The sequence below is a fragment of the Mixophyes fleayi genome, chromosome 4 (assembly GCF_038048845.1).
Source record: "Mixophyes fleayi isolate aMixFle1 chromosome 4, aMixFle1.hap1, whole genome shotgun sequence".
Lineage (NCBI taxonomy): Eukaryota > Metazoa > Chordata > Amphibia > Anura > Limnodynastidae > Mixophyes > Mixophyes fleayi.
Genome location: NC_134405.1, coordinates 1,983,645 through 2,006,031, shown reverse-complemented (window position 1 = coordinate 2,006,031; position 22,387 = coordinate 1,983,645). Strand labels below are relative to the sequence as shown.

Sequence of the window (22,387 nt, the reverse complement as noted above, 5' to 3'; positions counted from 1 at the left end):
AAATGGCAGAAAGACAGTCAGTAACGCGAGACAACACAGATGGTGAAAGATCAGGAGAGGATAGATAAATTTGTGTATGATCCGCATAGAGATGATACTGAAATCCAAAGGAGTTTATTAGTTTTCCAAGAGAAGTGGTGTAGATAGAGAATAGCAGAGGACCAAGGACTGAGCCTTGTGGAACTCCAACTGATAAAGGAAACGGAGCAGAGGTGGATCCAGAGAAATTAACACTGAAAGAGCGATTAGATAGGTAGGATGAGAACCAGGATAGGACAGTGCCTAGGGATTGCAGCGTTTGTATGAGGATAGAGTGGTCAACAGTGTCAAATGCAGCAGAGAGATCCAGGAGAATTAGAAGAGAGTATTGGTTATTATTTTTTGCTGTGATCAAATCATTGACAACTATTGTCAGCGCAGTCTCTGTGGAGTGTTGAGAGCGAAAGCCTGACTGAAGAGGATCCAATAGGTTGTTTGCTGTAAGAAAGTGTGTGAGGCGTGTGTAGGCAATTCTCTCGAGAAGCTTGGAGGGGCATGGAAGCTGGGAGATGGGGCGGTAATTTATGAGAGAGTTAGGGTCAGAATTCTGTTTTTTTAAAATGGGAGTAATCACTGCATGCTTGAATATAGATGGAAAAATACCAGTGGAAAGAGATAGATTACAGATTTTAGTTAGAGGGGGAATGAGCACAGGAGACAGGGACATACCAATTTGTGAGGGAATGGGATCAAGAGGACAGGAGGTAGAGTAGGAAGATGAGAAGAGAGTAGAAACTTCCTGTTCATTTGTGGGATCAAATGAAGAGAGAGTGTCAGAGGGTGCTACAAAGGAATTGAGCAGATTGCTTGTCAAGGGAGATACCATTTCAAGCCTGATCTTATCTATTTTGTCCTTGAAATAGGAAGCAAGATCCTGTGCAGTGATGTTAGTTGGAGGATTTGGGGCATCAAAGTAATACTTGACAACTCTCCCAGAATGTCCCAGAGACTTCCATCTTCCATGTAGATTTCATGGGGGAGGGGAGCTAAGCCAAAATGTCACAATTCACTACGCCCCGCCCCCTTGCATCCTCACATATCACTTCCCCTCCGAGATCTCCTGGAGCAAAGAGTGAAAAGTTGGTGAGTATGATCAGATTCCCATGATAAGCTTGTGAGAAGGGCCCTCTTACTCCTCTGTCTGTCTGTATTTCCCACTATTGTTTTATTAATGTGTTTGTTCCCAATTGTAAAACGCTACAAAATTTGCTGGCGCTATATAAATAAATACTAATACTATAAATAATAAAATAACAGTGTACATGGATGGGATCTTTATACAATATACCTTTATTAAGAAAGACAGCAACATAGTAAATAATTGCTGCTACTTCGATATAATGTCCTAAACTTAGAACTGCTTCCACCGATGTCACTGTGAGGAGCTCTGCTACAGAAGTAAATGAGGAGATAAATGTAATACACATAAATAAATACCTATTCCAACAGTCAATTGACCTGATAAAATAAGGCAACCAATCCAAGCATTGGAGGGGGATGTAAATGTAAAATGTAGGGTCAGAATTATAGTTCGGGTAGGGCATGTTCTAGATCCTAATTTGCACCCCTTGCACTGTAACATGGTTTTTCCAGGAACAAATTTACTCCTCTAGTCCTGTATACAGGATGTTAGTAGTAGGAACCATACAGAAATACAACCGCTGGAATCAGTATACAAGCAGGTGCAATGAAGGTGAATTCACACAGATGGTTATTGGTTTGCAATACATATAACAGCAATAGATGAGGTTGAGTTCACACAAATGGTTAATGGTTTGCAGTTCATGTAATAGCAACACGATGAAGTTGAATTTACACCAAGGGTTACTGGTTTGCAGTTCATATAACAGTAACTAGATGAAGTTCAACTCACACAGAGAAGTCCTAAACACAGCTGCATTCCCTCAGAGGATAAATGGTGGAGGTCTGTATACAGCAGAAGGATTGAAGAAGCAACCAGGAAGAAGCTAAATTCACATGGAGGCTTGAAATCTGTATACAGCAGGAAGATAGAAGCAGCAATAGAACAGCAACTGTGGAGATCTGGAACCAGCAACTAGCAAAGTGTTTCACTGGCAATTTGCTGAGTGTAGGAGGAGACTCTTATAGTCTGCAGACAAAGCCAATTGGTGAATGAGATCAGGGGGGAAACTTCCCTTCACAATGCAGCGCCGCTTTAAATTTAATCGCCGAAGGACATAAATACATTTACCCCCAGATGTTCAGGCTCAGCAGGATGTTTAGCAAATGTCTCAACCAAGATGACAGCCTCCAGTACTGCAGACAGAAGTCACGCTTGTCCCAGAATAGAATGCTGCATACGACCAGGAGGGAAATGCACAGTGATATGGTACCACTGAGTGGTATAAACAAGGCTAAGACCCCGATTTGTGAAATAGAGTAGATGGAAAACTACTCACCAGGAGTACTCCTCTTCCTTTCTTGCAGGTTCCAGCAGCAGTAGGCAGATGAGCCAGTCAGTACTCACTCTCCCCTTTTGGCCATTCGGTGGTCAGAATGGGCAGCATGGTGGCTAAGTGGTTAGCACTCTGCCTCACAGCACTGGGGTCATGAGTTCAATTCCCGACCATGGCCTTGTCTGTGTGGAGTTTGTATGTTCACCCCGTGTTTGCGTGGGTTTCCTTCTGGTGCTCCAGTTTCCTCCCACACTCCAAAAACATACTAGTAGGTCAATTGGCTGCTATCAAAATTGACCCTAGTCTCTCTCTCTGTCTGTGTGTATATGTTAGGGAATTTAGACTGTAAGCTCCAATGGGGTAGGGACTGATGTGAATAAGTTCTCTGTACAGCCATGCGGAATCAGTGGCACTATATAAATAAATAGTGATGATGATGATGGTGAGCCAATCCTGGCATACCTCGGCCATTTCAAACTTTGGCAAAACAGAGAACTAATCAACATATAAGGCGCTGGGAGCCGAGATTTTCTTTTGGAAGTTGGCGGCAGTGAAAGAAAACGAACGTCATGGAACGTCTGGAGGTGCCCGGTCAACACAGGAAGACAAGAGAAGTGACAGGGAGCCCTTGTAAGGGCTAGGAGCTATACTGCCATGAGGAGGCGGAGCATCAAGAAAGGAAGACAGGATTTGAGAAGAAGACATCGTCGGTGGAGAGCCCTTGTAGAGAAGAAGACACCAGGGGAAGGTGCGCCGAAGCAAAGAAGAGGCGCCACTAGCTGGAGGTTCTGGAAGACCCGAAGAAGCAAGGGGCAATTTGAATATAATTATACCTGTAGGTCTGGCACACAGCCCGTGGGCTCAAGTCAGGCACTAGACCTGTTGGCAAGAAAGTGGGGCATAAGGCCCCGGCCCAGTTAGGGTAGATGGGCACTAGCCCATACATAGCTAGTTGGGATCTAGTACCATAAGTAGCTTTGGTGAACACTGGCCCCTTTGGTTTAGGTGGGCCCAAAGCCCAGTAGCTTAGTAAGGCAGCAGGGCCCTTTACCTGGGGCACAGGGCCACATAAGTAAGTTGGGGCACTAAGGCCCTTTAGTGTAGTTAGGGAAGAAGGTTCCAGTAGTAGTCTTTGGGCACAAGGCTCACTAGGTAACATGGGCACAAGGCCCATTAGGTAGATTGGGCAGAAGCCCATTAGTTAGTTAGACAAGAGGCCTTTTAGTTGGGCAAGAAGCCCATCGTTAGAAGGGCATAAGGCACTTAGGTATTCCAGGGCACAAGACCCGATAGCTAGGGATTTGGGAGAAAAGGCCCCTAGGTAGTGAATTGACACAAGGCCCTGATTGTTAGGTTGGGCAAAAGGCCAGCTAAAGTGGAAACTAGGCCTTAAATTAGGCTCGGCAGAAGGCTAAAGAGTTGTAATTGGGTGTCAGGCCTGTTAGTTAGAGGGGGCCCAAGGCCCTGGTAGTTGAGAGGGCGCTAGGCCCTAATAGAGTAGAAGGACATTAGGTCCTAGTGTTTAGGGGGACATTAGGTCCCTGTTGAAAGCGGGGCAGTAGGTCCTTATAGTGGGAAAAAAAGGCACAAAGCTCTGATTAGTGTAGAAAGACGTGAAGCCCCTAAGTAAGTAGGTTAAGTTGTTGAGAGTGGATAACAAGGCTCCTGTAGCTATCCGTAGGGGCACTTAAAGTCCCAAATGCCAAGACAGGCGGGCTTAACAATCGGGGTTCAGTTGGCTGGTGGGGGCCTGTTAAGTAGCTAAGTCTCTGCAGATACAGGTGGCCCAGGACAGGTGACCATCAGCAAGATCGGTCCACTCCCAGAGTAGATGTAGTGGGTGGCCATTTGTGAGGTGGTCACTGGCAGGTAACATGCCAAACAGTTTGTTGTTTTGCATGCCACTTGTCTCTTTTTAATGTCTTTCCCCTGTAGGAACCAAAGACCAGGCTCCAGCAACTGCAGTCGCGCTCGGTTGATCAGACGTGAGGTGTGATTCCTGGACAGCCGCGCAGGACAACACACCGGATCGGGTGAGTTCCAGGGGTGTCAAGAAGTGGATTGCTCTTTGTATGACTTTATGTCCACTAGCACCTGGTACACTCTAACATCTGTAACAGCCACAATTCTTATAGAGTGTGAGTGGCCCACCAACACTCGGGTGCCCTCAAGTCTTAAGCTCTAAGTAATGCAGGCTTAGGTTGATAAGTATCGTGGAGGTTAGGTCATGACACAGAGGACCAAGAAGACACCAGTGTCCAACAAAAGCCCAGAAACAATGGTGTACAAGAGAATTCAAATCTAAAATGAAAGTCAGGGCAGGCTGAGTTCTAGCAAAGTCCAAAATACAGTCCAGAGGTCGGGGCAGACAGAGTATGAGTACAAATCCAAGCCGAGTTCGAAAGACAAAATATTCAGAGAACAATAGACACAAGTACACACTACTAGAGATAAGTCACAACTAGCACAGGAAGCAGGAAAAGGAAGAATTTCAATGAACATGTATCCAACAGCAGCAGCCTAAAGGAATGATTGACAGCTGTGTCTAAGGTACAATGATTCATCATTATCATCATCATCATCATTTATTTATATAGCGCCAGCAGATTCTGTAACTCTTTATAATTGGGATCAAACAATACTGCTTAATCCATACATACAGAGAGGTAAGAGGACCCTGCTCGCAAGCTTACAATCTATGGGACAATGGTTTGATACACATGGGTAAGTGCTACATCTTATTGAATATTTGTACAGCTAGAATACAAAGGTTACAGAGTATCTAGTGGCTGTATGCTCAGTCATACTACTATGTTGGTCATAGGGTTGTTGTCTTGTGTTAGCTGTGTAGAGGGTGGTAATATTGTAACCTAGAGAGATTAAGAGCGTGGTTAAGGAATATTATAAGATTGTCTGAGGAGGTGGGTTTTCAGAGAACGCTTGAAGGTTTGAAGACTAGAGAAAAATCTTATTGTGCGAGGGATGGATTTCTATAAAGTGGGTGCATTCCGAAAAAAGTCCTGCAACCGAGAATGGGAGGAAGTGATGAGAGTGGAAGAGAGACGCAGATCTTGTGCAGAACGGAAGTGTCGAGTTGGGTGATATTTTGAGACAAGTGAGGAGATGTATGTTGGTGCAATTTCGTTGATGGCCTGTTAGTAGAAGTATTTAATATTGGATTCTTTGAAAAAAAAGCAACCAATGTAGAGACTGACAGAGTGACTGAGCAGACAAAAAACGATTTGCAAGGAAAATCAATCTTGCCGCTGCGTGCAAAGTAGACTGTAGGGCCTTTAGTCTGATTTTGGGAAGACCAGTAAGGAGGGAATTACACAAGTCGGTGAAGAGGATGTGGTAAGTGATTTCACTGAGCTTTTGATTTCCACTGCTATTTGATTTCAAGTGCTGTTTGTTTAAAGTGTGGAGTTAGATCCAGTAAGGAGTTGAATCCAGGAAGGGGTTTAATCTGGTATGGAACTAGCAAAGGTTAGTACTCTCAAGTTCACTGTAGGCTATAAGAAGTTAGGTTAGCCATAATAAGATGAGTGGTAGCAGGCTTGATGATCTCACTCAATGCATATCTTGTCATATTTATGCACACTTGGAGCAATTGTTCCAAAGTTTATACCTCTGTGAGAAATGTGAGCAATTGGTCTCTTTGGAAGCCCAGGTAACTGATCTAAAGCAGACCATTGCAACATTGAGAGAGATTGCCAACCTGGAGCAGAGTTTGCAGCTCACCGTTGATGCGTTAGCTGAGCAGCGTGGAGCAGAGACAGAGGAGGATGCACAGGTAGACAGCTGGGTAACAGTTACTAGGGGTAGCAGAGGGCTGACGAGGCAGGCCAGTTCTGAGCTTAGCAATCCCAGCAGATTTGCCAATTTGGATGAAGATACTGTGGAAGGCAGTTCAGAATTGGTAGACTCGGGTGAGACTGCTTCCTCTAGCAACCAGGGGAATGGTCTCTCCACCATAGAGTGGACCAAAGTCACTCAGGGACCCAGGCAGATTGTGGTGGTAGGGGATACAATTATTTGGAAGGTAGATAGGGCAATCTATTACCGGGACCGTGCATGCCGAACAGTGTGTTGTCTCCCGGGTGCTCAGGCTCAGCATATTGCGGATCGGGTGGACAGATTGTTGGGCTGGGAATGACCCGGCGGTTTTTGTGCATGTTGGCACCAATGACCGAGTTAGAGGAAGAAGGGGTGTCCTAAAGAATGATTTCAGGGACATAGGTCTCAAACTTAAGGCAATGACATCAAAGTTAGTATTTTCGGAAATAACACCAGTGCCACGCGCTAGTCCGGGGAGGCAGCGGGAGATTAGGGAGGTTAATGCATGGCTAAAAGATTGGTGTATGAAGGAGGGTTTTGGATTCTTAGAGTACTGGGCTGATTTCTTGGTCAGCTGTCATCTTTATTGTCAAGATGGATTGCACCTGAATGAGGAGGGGGCTGTTGTGTAAGGTTATGCATTTAGGGATCAAAAACAAGAACGTAATCTATATATAAAATGGAATTAATTTAGGAGAATCTATATTGGAAAAGGATTTGAGAGTGCTCGTAGACAATAGACTTAGCAATAGTGCTCAATGTCAAGCAACAACTGCAAGGGCAAACAAAGTATTGGCATGCATACAAAGGGGCATAGATGCAAGGGAAGACAGTGTAATTTTGCCACTGTATAAATTGCTGGTAAGACCTCATCTTGAATACAAAGTACAGTTCTGGGCACCACTCTATAAAAAAGATAATTTGGAACTAGAAAGGGTTGAGAGAAGAGCGACAACATTGATAAAGGGTATGGAGTCATTAAGTTATGAGGAAAGGTTAGCCAGTTTAGGCATGTTTACTTTAGAAAAGAGGCTTCTAAGGGGAGATATGATTACTATGTAGAAATACATTAGGGGTCAATACAGAGAACTATCATGGGAACTTTTTGCCCCAAGGACTATATACAGGACACGCGGTCACCCCCTACGATTAGAGGAGAGGAAATTTCACAACCAGCAGAGGAAGGGGTTCTTTACAGTAAGGGCAGTCAAGATATGGAATTCACTGCCAGGAAAGGTTGTGATGGCAGATTCAATAGATATGTTTAAGAAAGGGTTAGACAAATCTTTAGCGGAAAAATGTATCCAGGGATAGGACTGTTAATCAAAATGAAGGATAGTAGTGGATATAGGGTAAAAATAGGACTGCAATATTGGGTCTAGGGGATTTTCACAATTGAAACAGATTGGCGATTGGATGAATTTCAAATATAAGTGCAGGATCGCAGGAGATCCAAATAGGTTGAACTTGATGGACTGGTGTCTTTTTTCAACCTCATCAACTATGTTACTATGTTACTATGTTAGATGATGAGTGCATGAATTAAAGTTTTCCGGTGTCTTGTGTCAGATATGTATGTATTCTGGAAATGTTTTTTAGATGTATTCAGCATGATGTAAATATAGAGTTGATGTGGGGAACAAAGGATAGTTGCGAGTCAAGGATTACATCTAGGCAGTGAGCTTGCAGGGTGGAAATTATGGCCACAGAAATAGAAATATCAGGCAGGAAGCTTCTATTGTTGGGTGGCAATATTATTAATTCTGTTTTTGAAAGATTGAGTTTGAGTTGGCGAGAAGACATCCAAGATGAAATGGCAGAAAGACAGTCAGTAACGCGAGACAACACAGATGGTGAAAGATCAGGAGAGGATAGATAAATTTGTGTATCATCCGCATAGAGATGATACTGAAATCCAAAGGAACTTATTAGTTTTCCAAGAGAAGTGGTGTAGATAGAGAACAGCAGAGAACATAGGACTGAGCCTTGTGGTCTCCAACTGATAAAGGAAGCTGAGCACAGGAGGATCCAGAGAAATTAACACTGAAAGAGCGATTAGATAGGTTGGATGAGAACCAGGATAGGACAGTGTCTTGTAGAACTAGGGATTTAATGTCTTTATTAGGACAGAGTGGTCAACAGTGTTGAATGCAGCAGAGGGATCCAGGAGAATCAGAAGAGAGTAATCACCTTTAGTTTTAGTTGTGATCAGATCATTGACAACCTTGCTCAGCGCAGTCTCTGTGTTGTATTGAGATCGAAAGTCTGAAGAGAATCCAGTAGAAAGGAAATGTGTGAGGCGAGTGTAGGCAATTTTACTCGCCCCACCTCTCAGCTCATGGAAGCTGAAAGATGGGGTGGTAATGTAAGAGAGAGTTTGGGTCAGAATTTTGTTTTTTTAGAATAGGAGTAATCACTGCATGCTTGAATAGTGATGGAAAGATACCAGTAGAGAGAGGTAGATTACAGATTTTAGTTAGAACTGGAATGAGCACATGAGACAGGTACATACTAATTTGTGAGGGTATAGGATCAAGAGGACAGGATGTAGAGAAGGAAGATAAGAAGAGAGTAGAAACTTTCTCTTTATTTGTAAGATCAAATGAAGAGAGAGTGTGAGAGGATGATGGGAAGGAATTGAGCTGATTGCTAGTCGAGGGAGATGATACTGTTTCAAGTCTGATCTTATCAATCTTGTCCTTCAAATAGGAAGCAAGATCCTGGGCACTGATGGTAGTCAGAGGATTTGGGGTGGGAGGATTGGGAAGAGATTTAAATGTGTTAAAAAGGCGTTTGGGGTTAGAAGCCTGAGCATAGATGAGGGTTTGGAAGTATGTTTGTTTAGCAGTATCCAGAGCAGTATCCAGAGCAGTTTGATAGGAGTGGTAGATAGCAGTATATGCACAGAAATCATTAGAAGTACAAACTTTACGCCAGTGACGTTCAGCTTTATGAGAAAGTTTTAGCCAATTTTGTGTTACTTTAGTGTGCCAAGGGTGACAACGAAGTCTATGCGGAGTATGTAACGTTGCCGGAGCTACTTAATCAAGGCCAGTTGCTAGGGTATGGTGAACATTGGGAACTGACGTATCATGGGAGGAGAATGAAGAATTTGGGGACAGAACGTGTTGGAAAGAGGTGGAAAGCTGTTGAAAATCAAGAGAGTTAATATCCCTGCGGGTGTGAGGAGGATTGGAAGAATTTGACAGCAGGGAGTTTAAAGAAATGGGAGTGAGCGAGTAACTAATAAGTAGAGATGAGCGCACTCGGATTTCCTGAATCCGAGCCCACCCGAACGTTGCCGATCCGAGTCGGATCCGAGACAGATCCGGTTATTGGCGCCAAATGAAAACTTGAAACCGAGGCTCGGAGTCATAATCCCGCTGTCGGATCTCGCGATACTCGGAACCTATAAATTCCCCGCTAGTCGCCGCCATCTTCACTCGGGCATTGATCAGGGCAGAGGGAGGGTGTGTTAGGTGGTCCTCTGTCCTGCTATATCTCGTGCTGTGCTGTTTAGTTCTGTGGTGTGCTGTTTAGTTCTGTGCTGTGCTGTGCTGTGCTGTGTTCTGCAGTATCAGTCCAGTGGTGCTGTGTGCTGTGCTCTGTCAATTTTGAGTTCAGTGGTGCTGCTGGGTCCTGTGCTGTGTCCTGTTCAGTCCAGTGGTCCAGTGGTCCTGTGTCCTGTGCTCTGTGCTTCTAAGGGCATAGTTCTTATTTCCTCAATATTCCCAAGTGTTTAAAAAATTTTTAAAAAGTTATAAAAAAAAATACAAAAAACTAATTAAAAAAGTTTTTAAGTACAACAAAATTTGCAAAACCAACCCTGCAGTATAAGCCCATTGGTACTGCAATATTACAAAGTTCACACATTCAGCAGTATAAGTCCAGTGGTACTGCTATTACAAAGTTCACAGATTCAGCAGTATAAGTCCAGTGGTACTGATATATTACAAAGTTCACTGATTCAGTAGTATAAGTCCAGTGGTACTGCTATTACAAAGTTCACTGATTTAGCAGTGTATAAGTCCAGTGGTACTGATATATTACAAAGTTCACTGATTCAGCAGTATAAGTCCAGTGGTACTCTCCTGTGCCGCATATAATTTTTAAAGGCTTTGCCGAGTGTGTGTGGCTTAGGGGTACGCTGTCTTGTGCTACATAAAATGGAAAACCAAAATTTGGAGAATAAAGTAGGGAAAGATCAAGACCCACTTCCTCCTAATGCTGAAGCTGCTGCCACTAGTCATGACATAGACGATGAAATGCCATCAACGTCGTCTGGCAAGCCCGATGCCCAATCTCCTAGTACAGGGCATGTAAAATCCAAAAAGCCCAAGTTCTCAAAAAATAGCAAAAAGAGAAACTTAAAATCATCTGAGGAGAAACGTAAAGTTGGCAATATGCCATTTACGACACGTAGTGGCAAGGAACGGCTTAGGCCCTGGCCCGTGTTCATGACTAGTGGTCCAGCTTCACCCAAGGATCTAAGCCCTCCTCCTCCCCCCCTACAAAAAATTTAAGAGAGTTATGCTGTCAGCAACAACAACAACAAAACAGCAAAGAACTCTGCCTTCTAAACAGATGACATCACAAATCCCCAAGGTGAGTCCAAGGGTGTTGTTGGTTGTGAACCCTGACCTTCCCATCACTGTACGGGAAGAGGTGACTCCATCCAGCATTTGCAGCACGCCCTCTGCATATGCTGAAAGGATCACCCACAGTCCAGTTACAGATTTGGCTAATGAACGTGTGAATGTTGTACACCGGGAGGAGAATATCAGGTAGCTGGCGCTGAGGAGGATGTTGATAATTATGATGCAGACAGATACAAAATTGCCTTTCTCAATTTCTATTTATATTCTAGATTATATAACGGCTGAATGGTTTTCTATTTTACTCCTAGTGGAGAGTGGATCTGTTGCAGACAGATACCAAACTGCCTTTGTCCATTTCTTTGTATATTTGAATTTCTAGTTCTACAGTCTATGCAAACTGCTTTTTTTATATTCAACTACAAGTGTAGGGCGGGGGAGGGGGGAGGGCAAAGATAGCCACCAAAGTAACGTGGTCCATTTAATTTCACTTTCTAGCTCCACAGTCTGTGCAGCCTGCTTTTTTTATCTTCAAAGTATTTACAAGCCTTGCAATCTAAATTAACTAGAGGTAGTGACGTGGTAGAACTCCAAAAGGCAGTTTGGAAGCCCCTGTACAAACTGGCTCTATTTTACCTGAGTTGTCCCCCCTCCAGCGTGTACTCGGAAAGAGTTTTTAGTGCAGCGGGGAACCTGGTCAGTGAGCGGCGAAGGAGGTTGCTTCCTCACAACGTTGAAAAAATGATGTTTATAAAAATGAATAATCAATTCCTCAATGAAGTACAGCACTGCCCTCCAGATAGTACAGAGGGACCTGTGGTTGTGGAGTCCAGCGGGGATGAATTGATAATGTGTGAGGAGGAGGAAGTACACACTGTAGGGGGAGAGGAATCAGAGGTTGAGGATGAGGACGACATCTTTCCTCAGTAGAGCCTGTTTAGTTTGTACAGGGAGAGATGAATTGTTTTATTGGTGTGGGGGCCCAAACAAACCAATCATTTCAGCCACAGTTGTTTGGTAGGCCCTGTCGCTGAAATGATTGGTTTGTTAAAGTGTGCATGTCCTATTTCAACAACATAAGGGTGGGTGTGAGGGCCCAAGGACAATTCCATCTTGAAACTCTTTTTTTGGCATTATGTGACCATTCAACAGTCGTTTGCCATGTTCAAAAAGTAAAAGAAAATGTCAACAAATTCAAAAAATTAAATCAAAAGTTAAATGCCCTGTCATTATTTAAAACAAGAGGTATTGACGTGCTAGAATTAGTGTAGTGTTAATAAGTTATAAACACTACACTTGGAACTTGGAGGAGGTATTGTGGCCCCGGTATCAAATTTAGTACCGGGGCCACCCCACTACGCAGTCCAGATACTTGTTTGGTGGAATTCTGACCAGTTGAGGGTGTAACTATTTATTATATTGTGGCCCCGGTATCAAATTTAGTACCGGGGCCACCCCACTACACAGTCCAGAATTTTTTTTGGGGAAATTCAGAGCCGTGGAGGGTTTTTTATTAATTATATTGTGGTGACGACTCCTCTACGCAGTCCAGGTACATTTTTTGGTGCGATTCATACCAGTTGATGGTTTTCTTATTATATATATTGTGGTGACCACTCCTCTACGCAGTCCAGGTACATTATTCGGTGCGATTCAGACCAGTTGATGGTTTTCTTATTATATTGTGGTGATCCACTCCTCTACGCAGTCCAGATACATTTATTGGTGCGATTAAGACCAGTTGATGGTTTTCTGATTATATTGTGGTGACCACTCCTCTACGCAGTCCAGATACATTTATTAGTGTGAATCATACAAGTTCAGGGTTTTTAAATTATATTGTGGTGAACACTCCTCTACGCAGTCCAAGTACATTTTTTGGTGTGATTAAGACCAGTTGATGGTTTTCTTATATTGTGGTGAACACTCCTCTACGCAGTCCAAGTACATTTTTTGGTGTGATTAAGACCAGTTGATGGTTTTCTTATATTGTGGGGACCACTCCTCTACGCAGTCCAGAAAGATACCTCGTTGCAACGTTTTGGACTAATAACTATATTGTGAGGTGTTTAGAATACACGGTAAATTAGTGGAAATGATTGTTATTGAATGTTATTGAGGTTAATAATAGCGTAGGAGTGAAAATAAGCCCAAAAACTTGATTTTTGAACTTTTTATGCTTTTTTCAAAAAAAATCTGAATCCAAAACCTTAAATCCGAACCAAAACCTTTCGGCAGGTGTTTTGCAAAACAAATCCGAACCCAAAACATCACGAAAATCTGAATCCAAAACACAAAACACGAGACACCTAAAGTCGCCGGTGCACATCCCTACTAATAAGGTGATAATCCGAGAGGGGGAAAGGAGAATAAGATCAAGACAGTGGCCATCCTGATGAGTAGCGGATTCAATCCACTGGGAGAGGTAAGTTAGGGGGTTAGAGAGAGTAATTTGGAAGCAACATTGGAAAATGCATTAGAAATAGGGATGTTGAAATCACCCATGATGATGGTGGGGATGTCAGAGGATAAGAAGTGAGGGAGCCATGCAGAGACGTGTTCAAGAAATAGTTGGTGTAGACCAGGAGGGCGACAGATCAAATGATTAAACATGTTAGATAGCTGATTCCAACATGGCCGCTCCCAGAGATTATATTACCTGATCACCAAGGAGGCGATCTGAAGTTACATTGCTGATGCAACTGAGATGCATTGCGGCAGCTTGGAATTATAATGCAGCCCTGCGTCTCTGCCAGATCCTAACACTGTCACTGTGAGGAGCTCTTGTAAAGAATGCAATAAGGGGCATAGCATATACACAGAGCCAGGATCAAACACTGTCACTGTGAGGAGCTCTGGAACAAATGGTAAGGGCACAGATATGACCAATCGGGGTCACAGGGCCTGATTCACCAAGGCATGCATACAGAGAGCAGAATCGCCCGTAAAATGGGTCTGTGTACTCCCAAATTCTGCAAGGTACAGATCTGAAGATATGTGCGCTGATGAGTACAGGTGTAAGTCTGCTGTGCTCTTCTACACAGGTCACTGCAGGATATGTCTAATATCCATGTGGAATATAAATTCACAAACGAACATACAGAAAAAAACCTATTCAATAAACGATAAAAAAAAGGTTTTAAAAAAAATAGAAGCGTTTTTATATCCTTTTTCCCATGAAATACATTTATCAGTATGCTGTAAATATCTCACACTTACCAACTTTGGAGATCTCACCCCTGGGAGGGGAGATCTCCATACTCTTAGGGGCGTGGCCACGTGAATTGCGTCATTAGGCTGCGTCTCTCTGTTAAAATGAATCAAATTCGGTCTATTACAGCAGGGAGTGTGGCCAAAATGCAGTGAATAGCACCACCCCAACCCACTTCACCAACAAAGTGGGCAGTATTCGGGAGGTTGCCCTGCTCTCCCAGGCATCCTGCAGAACCTACAAAATTGTGTGTGTCTCCGGGACATTCCGGGGGAGCAGGGCAACTATGTAATATTTACTGAACATAATATACATATTTACAGTTGCTCATAATGTCAAACACGTTATAGCTGCATAATATACTGTCATCACTGCTGATCAGGACGTAGACTGGCCCTGTCGCATGAGCAGGAGATAGGGCAGTAAATCAAGTAACTATGAGATACCCAAAGCTTGAATCGGACGTAGCTGCATGTGCTCCAGTTTTCCACGACCTAACTGTACAGTGACTAACAGCCCTTCTCTGCCCAATTCCCTCCCAGAAATCCTAAGCTGCAGTAAGTGAATTGAACATTGCTGCATTCTAGGGTGTATGGAGTATTATTGAATGTGTAGTATGAGGCAGGGTAATGGAGTATTATAGAATGTGTAGTATGAAGCAGGATAATGGGGTATTATAGAATGTGTAGTATGAGGCAGGATAATAGAGTATTATATAATGTGTAGTATGAGGCAGGATAATGGAGTATTATAGAATGAGTAGTACAAGGCAGGATAATGGAGTATTATAGAATGTGTAGTATGAGGCAGGATAATAGAGTATTATAGAATGTGTAGTATGAGGCAGGATAATGGAGTATTATAGAATGTGTAGTATGAGGCAGGATAATGGAGTATTATAGAATGTGTAGTATGAGGCAGGATATTGGAGTATTATAGAATGTGTAGTATGAGGCAGGATAATGGAGTATTATAGAATGTGTAGTATGAGGCAGGATAATGGAGTATTATAGAATGTGTAGTATGAGGCAGGATAATGGAGTATTATAGAATATGTAGTAAGAGGCAGGATAATGGAGTATTATAGAATATGTAGTAAGAGGCAGGATAATGGAGTATTATAGAATATGTAGTAAGAGGCAGGATAATGGAGTATTATAGAATATGTAGTAAGAGGCAGGATAATGGAGTATTATAGAATATGTAGTAAGAGGCAGGATAATGGAGTATTATAGAATGTGTAGTATGAGGCAGGATAATGGAGTATTATAGAATGTGTAGTATGAGGCAGGATATTGGAGTATTATAGAATGTGTAGTATGAGGCAGGATAATGGAGTATTATAGAATGTGTAGTATGAGGCAGGATAATGGAGTATTATAGAATGTGTAGTATGAGGCAGGATATTGGAGTATTATAGAATGTGTAGTATGAGGCAGGATAATGGAGTATAATAGAATGTGTAGTATGAGGCAGGATAATGGAGTATTATAGAATGTGGAGTATGAGGCAGGATAATGTAGTATTATAGAATGTGTAGTATGAGGCAGGATAATAGAGTATTATAGAATGTGGAGTATGAGGCAGGATAATGTAGTATTATAGAATGTGTAGTATGAGGCAGGATAATGGGGTATTATAGAATATGTAGTATGAGGCAGGGTAATGGAGTATTATAGAATGTGTAGTATGAGACAGGATAATAGAGTATTATAGAATGTGGAGTATGAGGCAGGATAATGGTGTATTATAGAATGTGTAGTATGAGGCAGGATAATGGAGTATTATAGAATGTGTAGTATGAGGCAGGGTAATGGAGTATTATAGAATGTGTAGTATGAGACAGGATAATAGAGTATTATAGAATGTGGAGTATGAGGCAGGATAATGGTGTATTATAGAATGTGTAGTATGAGGCTGGATAATGGAGTATTATAGAATGTGTAGTATGAGGCAGGATAATGGAGTATTATAGAATGTGTAGTATGAGGCAGGATAATGGAGTATTATTGAATGTGTAGTATGAGGCAGGATAATGGTGTATTATAGAATGTGTAGTATGAGGCAGGATAATGGAGTATTATAGAATGTGTAGTATGAGGCAGGGTAATGGAGTATTATAGAATGTGTAGTATGAGACAGGATAATAGAGTATTATAGAATGTGGAGTATGAGGCAGGATAATGGTGTATTATAGAATGTGTAGTATGAGGCTGGATAATGGAGTATTATAGAATGTGTAGTATGAGGCAGGATAATGGAGTATTATAGAATGTGTAGTATGAGGCAGGATAATGGAGTATTATTGAATGTGTAGTATGAGGCAGGATAATGGAGTATTATAGAATGTGAAGTATGAGGCAGGATAATGGAGTAATATAGAATGTGTAGTATGAGGCAGGATAATGGAGTATTATAGAATGTGCAGTATGAGGCAGGATAATGGAGTATTATTGAATGTGTAGTATGAGGCAGGATAATGGGGTATTATAGAATGTGTAGTATGAGGCAGGATAATGGAGTATTATAGAGTGTGGAGTATGAGGCAGGATAATGGAGTATTATAGAATGTGTAGTATGAGGCAGGATAATGGAGTATTATAGAATGTGTAGTATGAGGCAGGATAATGTAGTATTATAGAATGTGTAGTATGAGGCAGGATAATGGAGTATTATAGAATGTGTAGTATGAAGCAGGATAATGGGGTATTATAGAATGTGTAGTATGAGGCAGGATAATGGAGTATTATAGAATGTGTAGTATGAGGCAGGATAATGGAGTATTATAGAATGTGTAGTATGAGGCAGGATAATGGAGTATTATAGAATGTGTAGTATGAGACAGGATAATGGAGTATTATAGAATGTGTATTATGAGGCAGGATAATGGAGTATTATAGAATGTGTAGTATGAGGCAGGATAATGAAGTATTATAGAATGTGTAGTATGAGGCAGGATAATGGAGTATTATAGAATGTGTAATATGAGGCAGGATAATGAAGTATTATAGAATGTGTAGTATGGGGCAGCATAATGGAGTATTATAGAATGTGTAGTATGAGGCAGGATAATGGAGTATTGTAGAATGTGTAGTATGAAGCAGGATAATGGAGTATTATAGAATGTGTAGTATGAAGCAGGATAATGGGGTATTATAGAATGTGTAGTATGAGGCAGGATAATGCAGTATTATAGAATGTGTAGTATGAGGCAGGATAATGGAGTATTATAGAATGTGTAATATGAGGCAGGATAATGAAGTATTATAGAATGTGTAGTATGAGGCAGGATAATGGAGTATTATAGAATGTGTAATATGAGACAGGATAATGGAGTATTATAGAATGTGTAGTATGAGGCAGGATAATGGAGTATTATAGAATGTGTAGTATGAGGCAGGATAATGGAGTATTATAGAATGTGTAGTATGAGGCAGGATAATGGTGTATTATAGAATGTGTAGTATGAAGCAGGATAATGGAGTATTATAAAATGTGTAGTATGAGGCAGGATAATGGAGTATTATAGAATGTGTAGTATGAGGCAGGATAATGGAGTATTATAGAATGTGTAGTATGAGGCAGGATAATGGAGTATTACAGAATGTGTAGTATGAGGCAGGATAATGGAGTATTATAGAATGTGTAGTATGAGGCAGGATAATGGAGTATTATAGAATGTGTAGTATGAAGCAGGATAATGGGGTATTAGAGAATGTGTAGTATGAGGCAGGATAATGGAGTATTATAGAATGTGTAGTATGAAGCAGGATAATGGAGTATTATAAAATGTATAGTATGATGCAGGATAATGTAGTATTATAGAATGTGTAGTATGAGGCAGGATAATGGAGTATTACAGAATGTGTAGTATGAGGCAGGATAATGGAGTATTATAGAATGTGTAGTATGAGGCAGGATAATGGAGTATTATAGAATTTGTAGTATGAAGCAGGATAATGGGGTATTAGAGAATGTGTAGTTTGAGGCAGGATAATGGAGTATTATAGAATGTGTAGTATGAAGCAGGATAATGTAGTATTATAGAATGTGTAGTATGAGGCAGGATAATGGAGTATTATAGAATGTGTAGTATGAGGCAGGATAATGGAGTATTACAGAATGTGTAGTATGAGGCAGGATAATGGAGTATTATATAATGTGTAGTATGACGCAGGATAATGGAGTAGTACTAGATGTTAGTATGAGGTAGATGAGTCGCAGATCTGTAAAATAGTGTTTCTGAATGTAAATTACTTGGAACCTTCAGCTGTCGAATTCATATTGCTGCCTCTACTTTGCTTTCACTTCTGTTGAGGTGCAAAATTTGGGGCAACTCTCTCCACAGATCAGTTCTGTCAGTGCGAGAACATAAACTTAGAAATTTAAAAAGTCTTTCTTGTTTATTACAGGTTCTGGGCGGACACCCAGCCGGATGATTGGTATGGTCATGGCTTTGGGGGAGGTGAGGATTGTGCTCACATGAAATTTGGCTACGTTTGGAATGATGACCACTGTTCTCGGAGATTTCAGTACATATGTGAAAAGAAAAGTTTGTGAAATTTCTTATAGCCAAGAATGTCTTTATATTTGTACCAGTACATAGACAACCAGGATCTGCTGGCATCCGTATATGCTAATGATTTTTATTTCCTTAATTAGTATCTCATCATTAATTTCTTTAAATCAGGACCTCTATAAATAACGTCATCTACTCCAGACCTCTATCATTAATGCCATCCATCCAGACCCTCTATCTTTAATGAGTCCATCCAGACCCTCTATCATTAATGCTATCTGCTCAGGACTCTGTCATTAATGCCATCCATCCAGACCCTCTATCTTTAATGCATCCATCCAGACCCTCTATCTTTAATGCCATACTCTTAGAACCTTTATCTTTTTTGTCATCCAAAAAGTAACTTCATCATTAATGCCACCCACTTAATACATTCATAATTAATTCCATCTGGTCAGAACCTCCACCAGTAATGCCACCCACTCAGGACATCTATCATTATTAATATCCACCCAGGACCTAAATCATTAATGTCAACCATGTAGGACCTTCATTATAAACGCCTTCCATTCCTTCATTATTAAAGCCATCAACTCAGGTCTTCTATCATTAATTCCGTTCATTCACAACCTCTATCGATAATGCCGTCCACTCAGAACTTTCCTCATTAGTTGCTTTCACCCAGGACCTCAATCATTAATGCCAACCACGTAGGACCTTCATTATTACTGCCATTCACCCAGGAGTTTCATCATTAATGCTAATCATTTTGGACTTTCATTATTAATGTCATCCACTCAGGAACTCTATTGTTATTGCCATTCACTCAGGACCACTTTCATTAATAGATTGTAAGCTTGCAAGCAGCGGCCTTCTCACCTCTTTGTCTGTTTTACCCAGTTTGTTTATTAGTTTACTGTGTTTGTCCCAAATTGTAAAGTGCTACGGAATATGTTGGCGCTATATAAATTAATGATGATGATGATGATGATTAATGCAATCCCCTCGGGATCTTCATCTTTAATTCCATCCGTTCAGGACCTGTGTGATGATTTTGTGATATTTGGCACCTTATAATAAAGGTTATCCTGCAGGGGACTTCCGTTCTCATCATGAAGAATGTCAATGACACTTCCCCTGATTCCCCTAAAACATGTGTACACTTATTATTATATTGTTGAATGCTGTTGGTGATGGACTGTCAGATATAATTCTATGGAGATCAATGGAGGTGCAACACTTGGACTACTCAGTAACAATTACCAGATGCAAGGTGCCCTCTGCAGCTCCTGAGACCAACAAAATCATGTAAGTGGTTAAAAATATAGAGAGCCCCCTTATCATCATTATTCACTTTAATCTACCAGAGCCAGGAGCAATGCGGTTCTCTCTGATACCAAAAGCCGACATTCCGAATAGTTGGAGTCGTTCACCCCAGTGGGTCCACTGCACTAATGACTGGCTGACCTCTGATGGAGGAAAGTCTGTAACTACATTTAAGGTCTGCGAGGACTGCTACAAAGTGTCAAGTCGAAGTATTGTCCCTTGGATCGTAACGCTTTGAGTGCCCACCAGAAGCCGGGTGACATTGGAGACCGGTCCCTGACCTGCATGCAGTAGAAGACTACCGTTAAGTCTACTGCAATAAGACTGCATCAGACAGTAGACAACCCTGATGATCTTGGGGTAACTTTTCACTTTGTATCTCTCTGTTCAATATGTGTAAACTGAAGCTATTGTGTGATCTTGTTTGATCTAAATAAATACCAGGTTTTCCTGCCTTAAATATACTTGTCTAGGTGTCAATACATGTATCCACATCACATGTTAATGCAGTAGTGAGAGAGCTGGAGGTTGAACTCTGAGGATTAATCCAGTGACCAGGTATAAACCAGGTGGTAGACAGGTAAGTTACAGGTAACAAGAACTGAGAAACGGGATCTTTAAAATCTCCATCACAAATAACATCCATTCAGGAATTCTATCATTAATAGTATCAACTCAGGACCTTCATCATTAAAGCCAACCATTCAGTACCACTAACATTAATGCGGTTTACTCAGGACTATCATCAGTAATGTCATTAACTCTGGAACTCTATTATTAATGCCCTGTACTCAGATACTTCATCATTATTGGTGACAGAATAATGTGTGTGGTCAGTGCACGATTAGTAGCATAGAAGCGTTCAATTTGACAGTAGATAAGAACCAATTAGATCATCTAGTCTGCTCATTTATTAACTTATGGTAACCTCAACCCCTATTTCTCACCGTCCCCAAGCAAGTGGGTGCAGTGCCTCCACCTTGGGCAAATTTAGTAGGCTCTTCATTAGGTAATGTCCTTTGTCAGTGACACCAGAGGGAGACCAAGGAACCCTGCTGTGACTGGATTACTTATAAGTAACTTATGGTATAAATTTATTTACAAGACATAGCGCAGGGCGCTTATTTATATAATTGCAAACGCACTTATTGTGTATATTTTGGTAAGGGAAGTCTTTATTTTGGAGACCAGGGAAGAAACTGGTTTGTTTTAACATTGCTAAGGAAATGCACTCATGTCTGAGGTATATGTTTGATTTCTGATAAGCATTTATTTTAGGCAGTCTGTGCGTAGTTTCTAGAGGATGTCCTCATTAAGGCTAATTAAGTCTATTCAATGTGAGTGACCAACACTTGAACACATCACAGGAGGTCGTTACTGTAAGTTCCTGAGTGGCTTTTGTTAAGGATGTTAGAACCTGTCTGAATATTGTAAACATCACATGATGAAGGATATCACAGAGAAGTGTAAGTTTTGTTAAGTATAAATTGCATTTAAAATCTAAGAACATTCTGAGATCTGATGGAAATCTGAAGAAATCAGTTTGATGTGGAAGTTACATTGTGTTAGATGCAGGATTAGAGTACATCCTGATGTTAAGGTTTGAATGAAATATTGCAGTCTGTGCGGAGCCTTCTCTGATTAGGGGACTGGCTGACCCCCTGCCAAGACTAGTCTCTAAAACTGTATAAAAGAGAGCTCTTGTACACTGAAATGTATCATTCTGATGTTACATCTGACCTGACCACTGATACCTTTAATCAGTGGAACTGTCCTTTTCAGGACACTTGAGCTAAATAAACATCACTCTGCTTCAAGACCCTGCATGACAACTTCTTCAATATTGCTTCAGTCCTGTGACCTACAGATTAGACCCTAAATCTAATCTGTCCTCCAGCTGTTCTGAAGTTTGGACCCAGCTCTCCAGTACCAGCACTCTGCCTGCTACCCAGCAGCTAAGGTCAGTGTGATAGGACAGGGGGAATCCATCCACAGCACCCTGATCCATAGTTAGTGGTCAGAGGTACCAGCCCATGTGTACCAGTACAGGAGTACACTAACAGAGACAGTTACCCAGAAGGAACGTGGTTCTGGATGCCATAAAGGAGTCCAGTGGTGGCAGCAGGTTCCTTCTACTGCGACAAGAGGGGCGTGTTCGGAATAACGAATGGGGACGGTGGCAAATTAGATCCACCGGCTCCCAGCAACAACAGACAGGGTGGCATAGGCGGTCCAACCTGTCACACCTGCCCCTACTTCAATTCCACAAGCACACGATTAAAGCAATAGCAATAATACATGGTAGGTTTTGAAATCCACGCCGGCACATTTATTGTTTAGAGCAGACCTTCAGAACTTTTTTTTGTGTCAAGTTTGACTTTTATTACAAAAGTAAAAGTAATATTAAAATGAAGTATACGTATAATATGTCTCTCCTCTCTAA

The 22,387-nt window shown here is 41.5% G+C and overlaps 1 protein-coding gene across 2 annotated transcripts in view; it reads left to right on the top strand.

Moving 5' to 3' along the window:
* LOC142150930 (C-type lectin domain family 10 member A-like) overlaps positions 1–19,073 on the top strand; it is a 47,480-nt gene extending 28,407 nt beyond the window's left edge. For both annotated transcript variants that reach the window (XM_075206129.1, XM_075206128.1), the window contains one exon: positions 18,512–19,073. In XM_075206129.1, coding sequence (XP_075062230.1) covers positions 18,512–18,659 — 148 coding nt within the window. In that variant the 3' untranslated portion in view covers positions 18,660–19,073. The remainder of the gene's footprint in view (positions 1–18,511) is intronic.
* Positions 19,074–22,387: the final 3,314 nt, after the last annotated feature.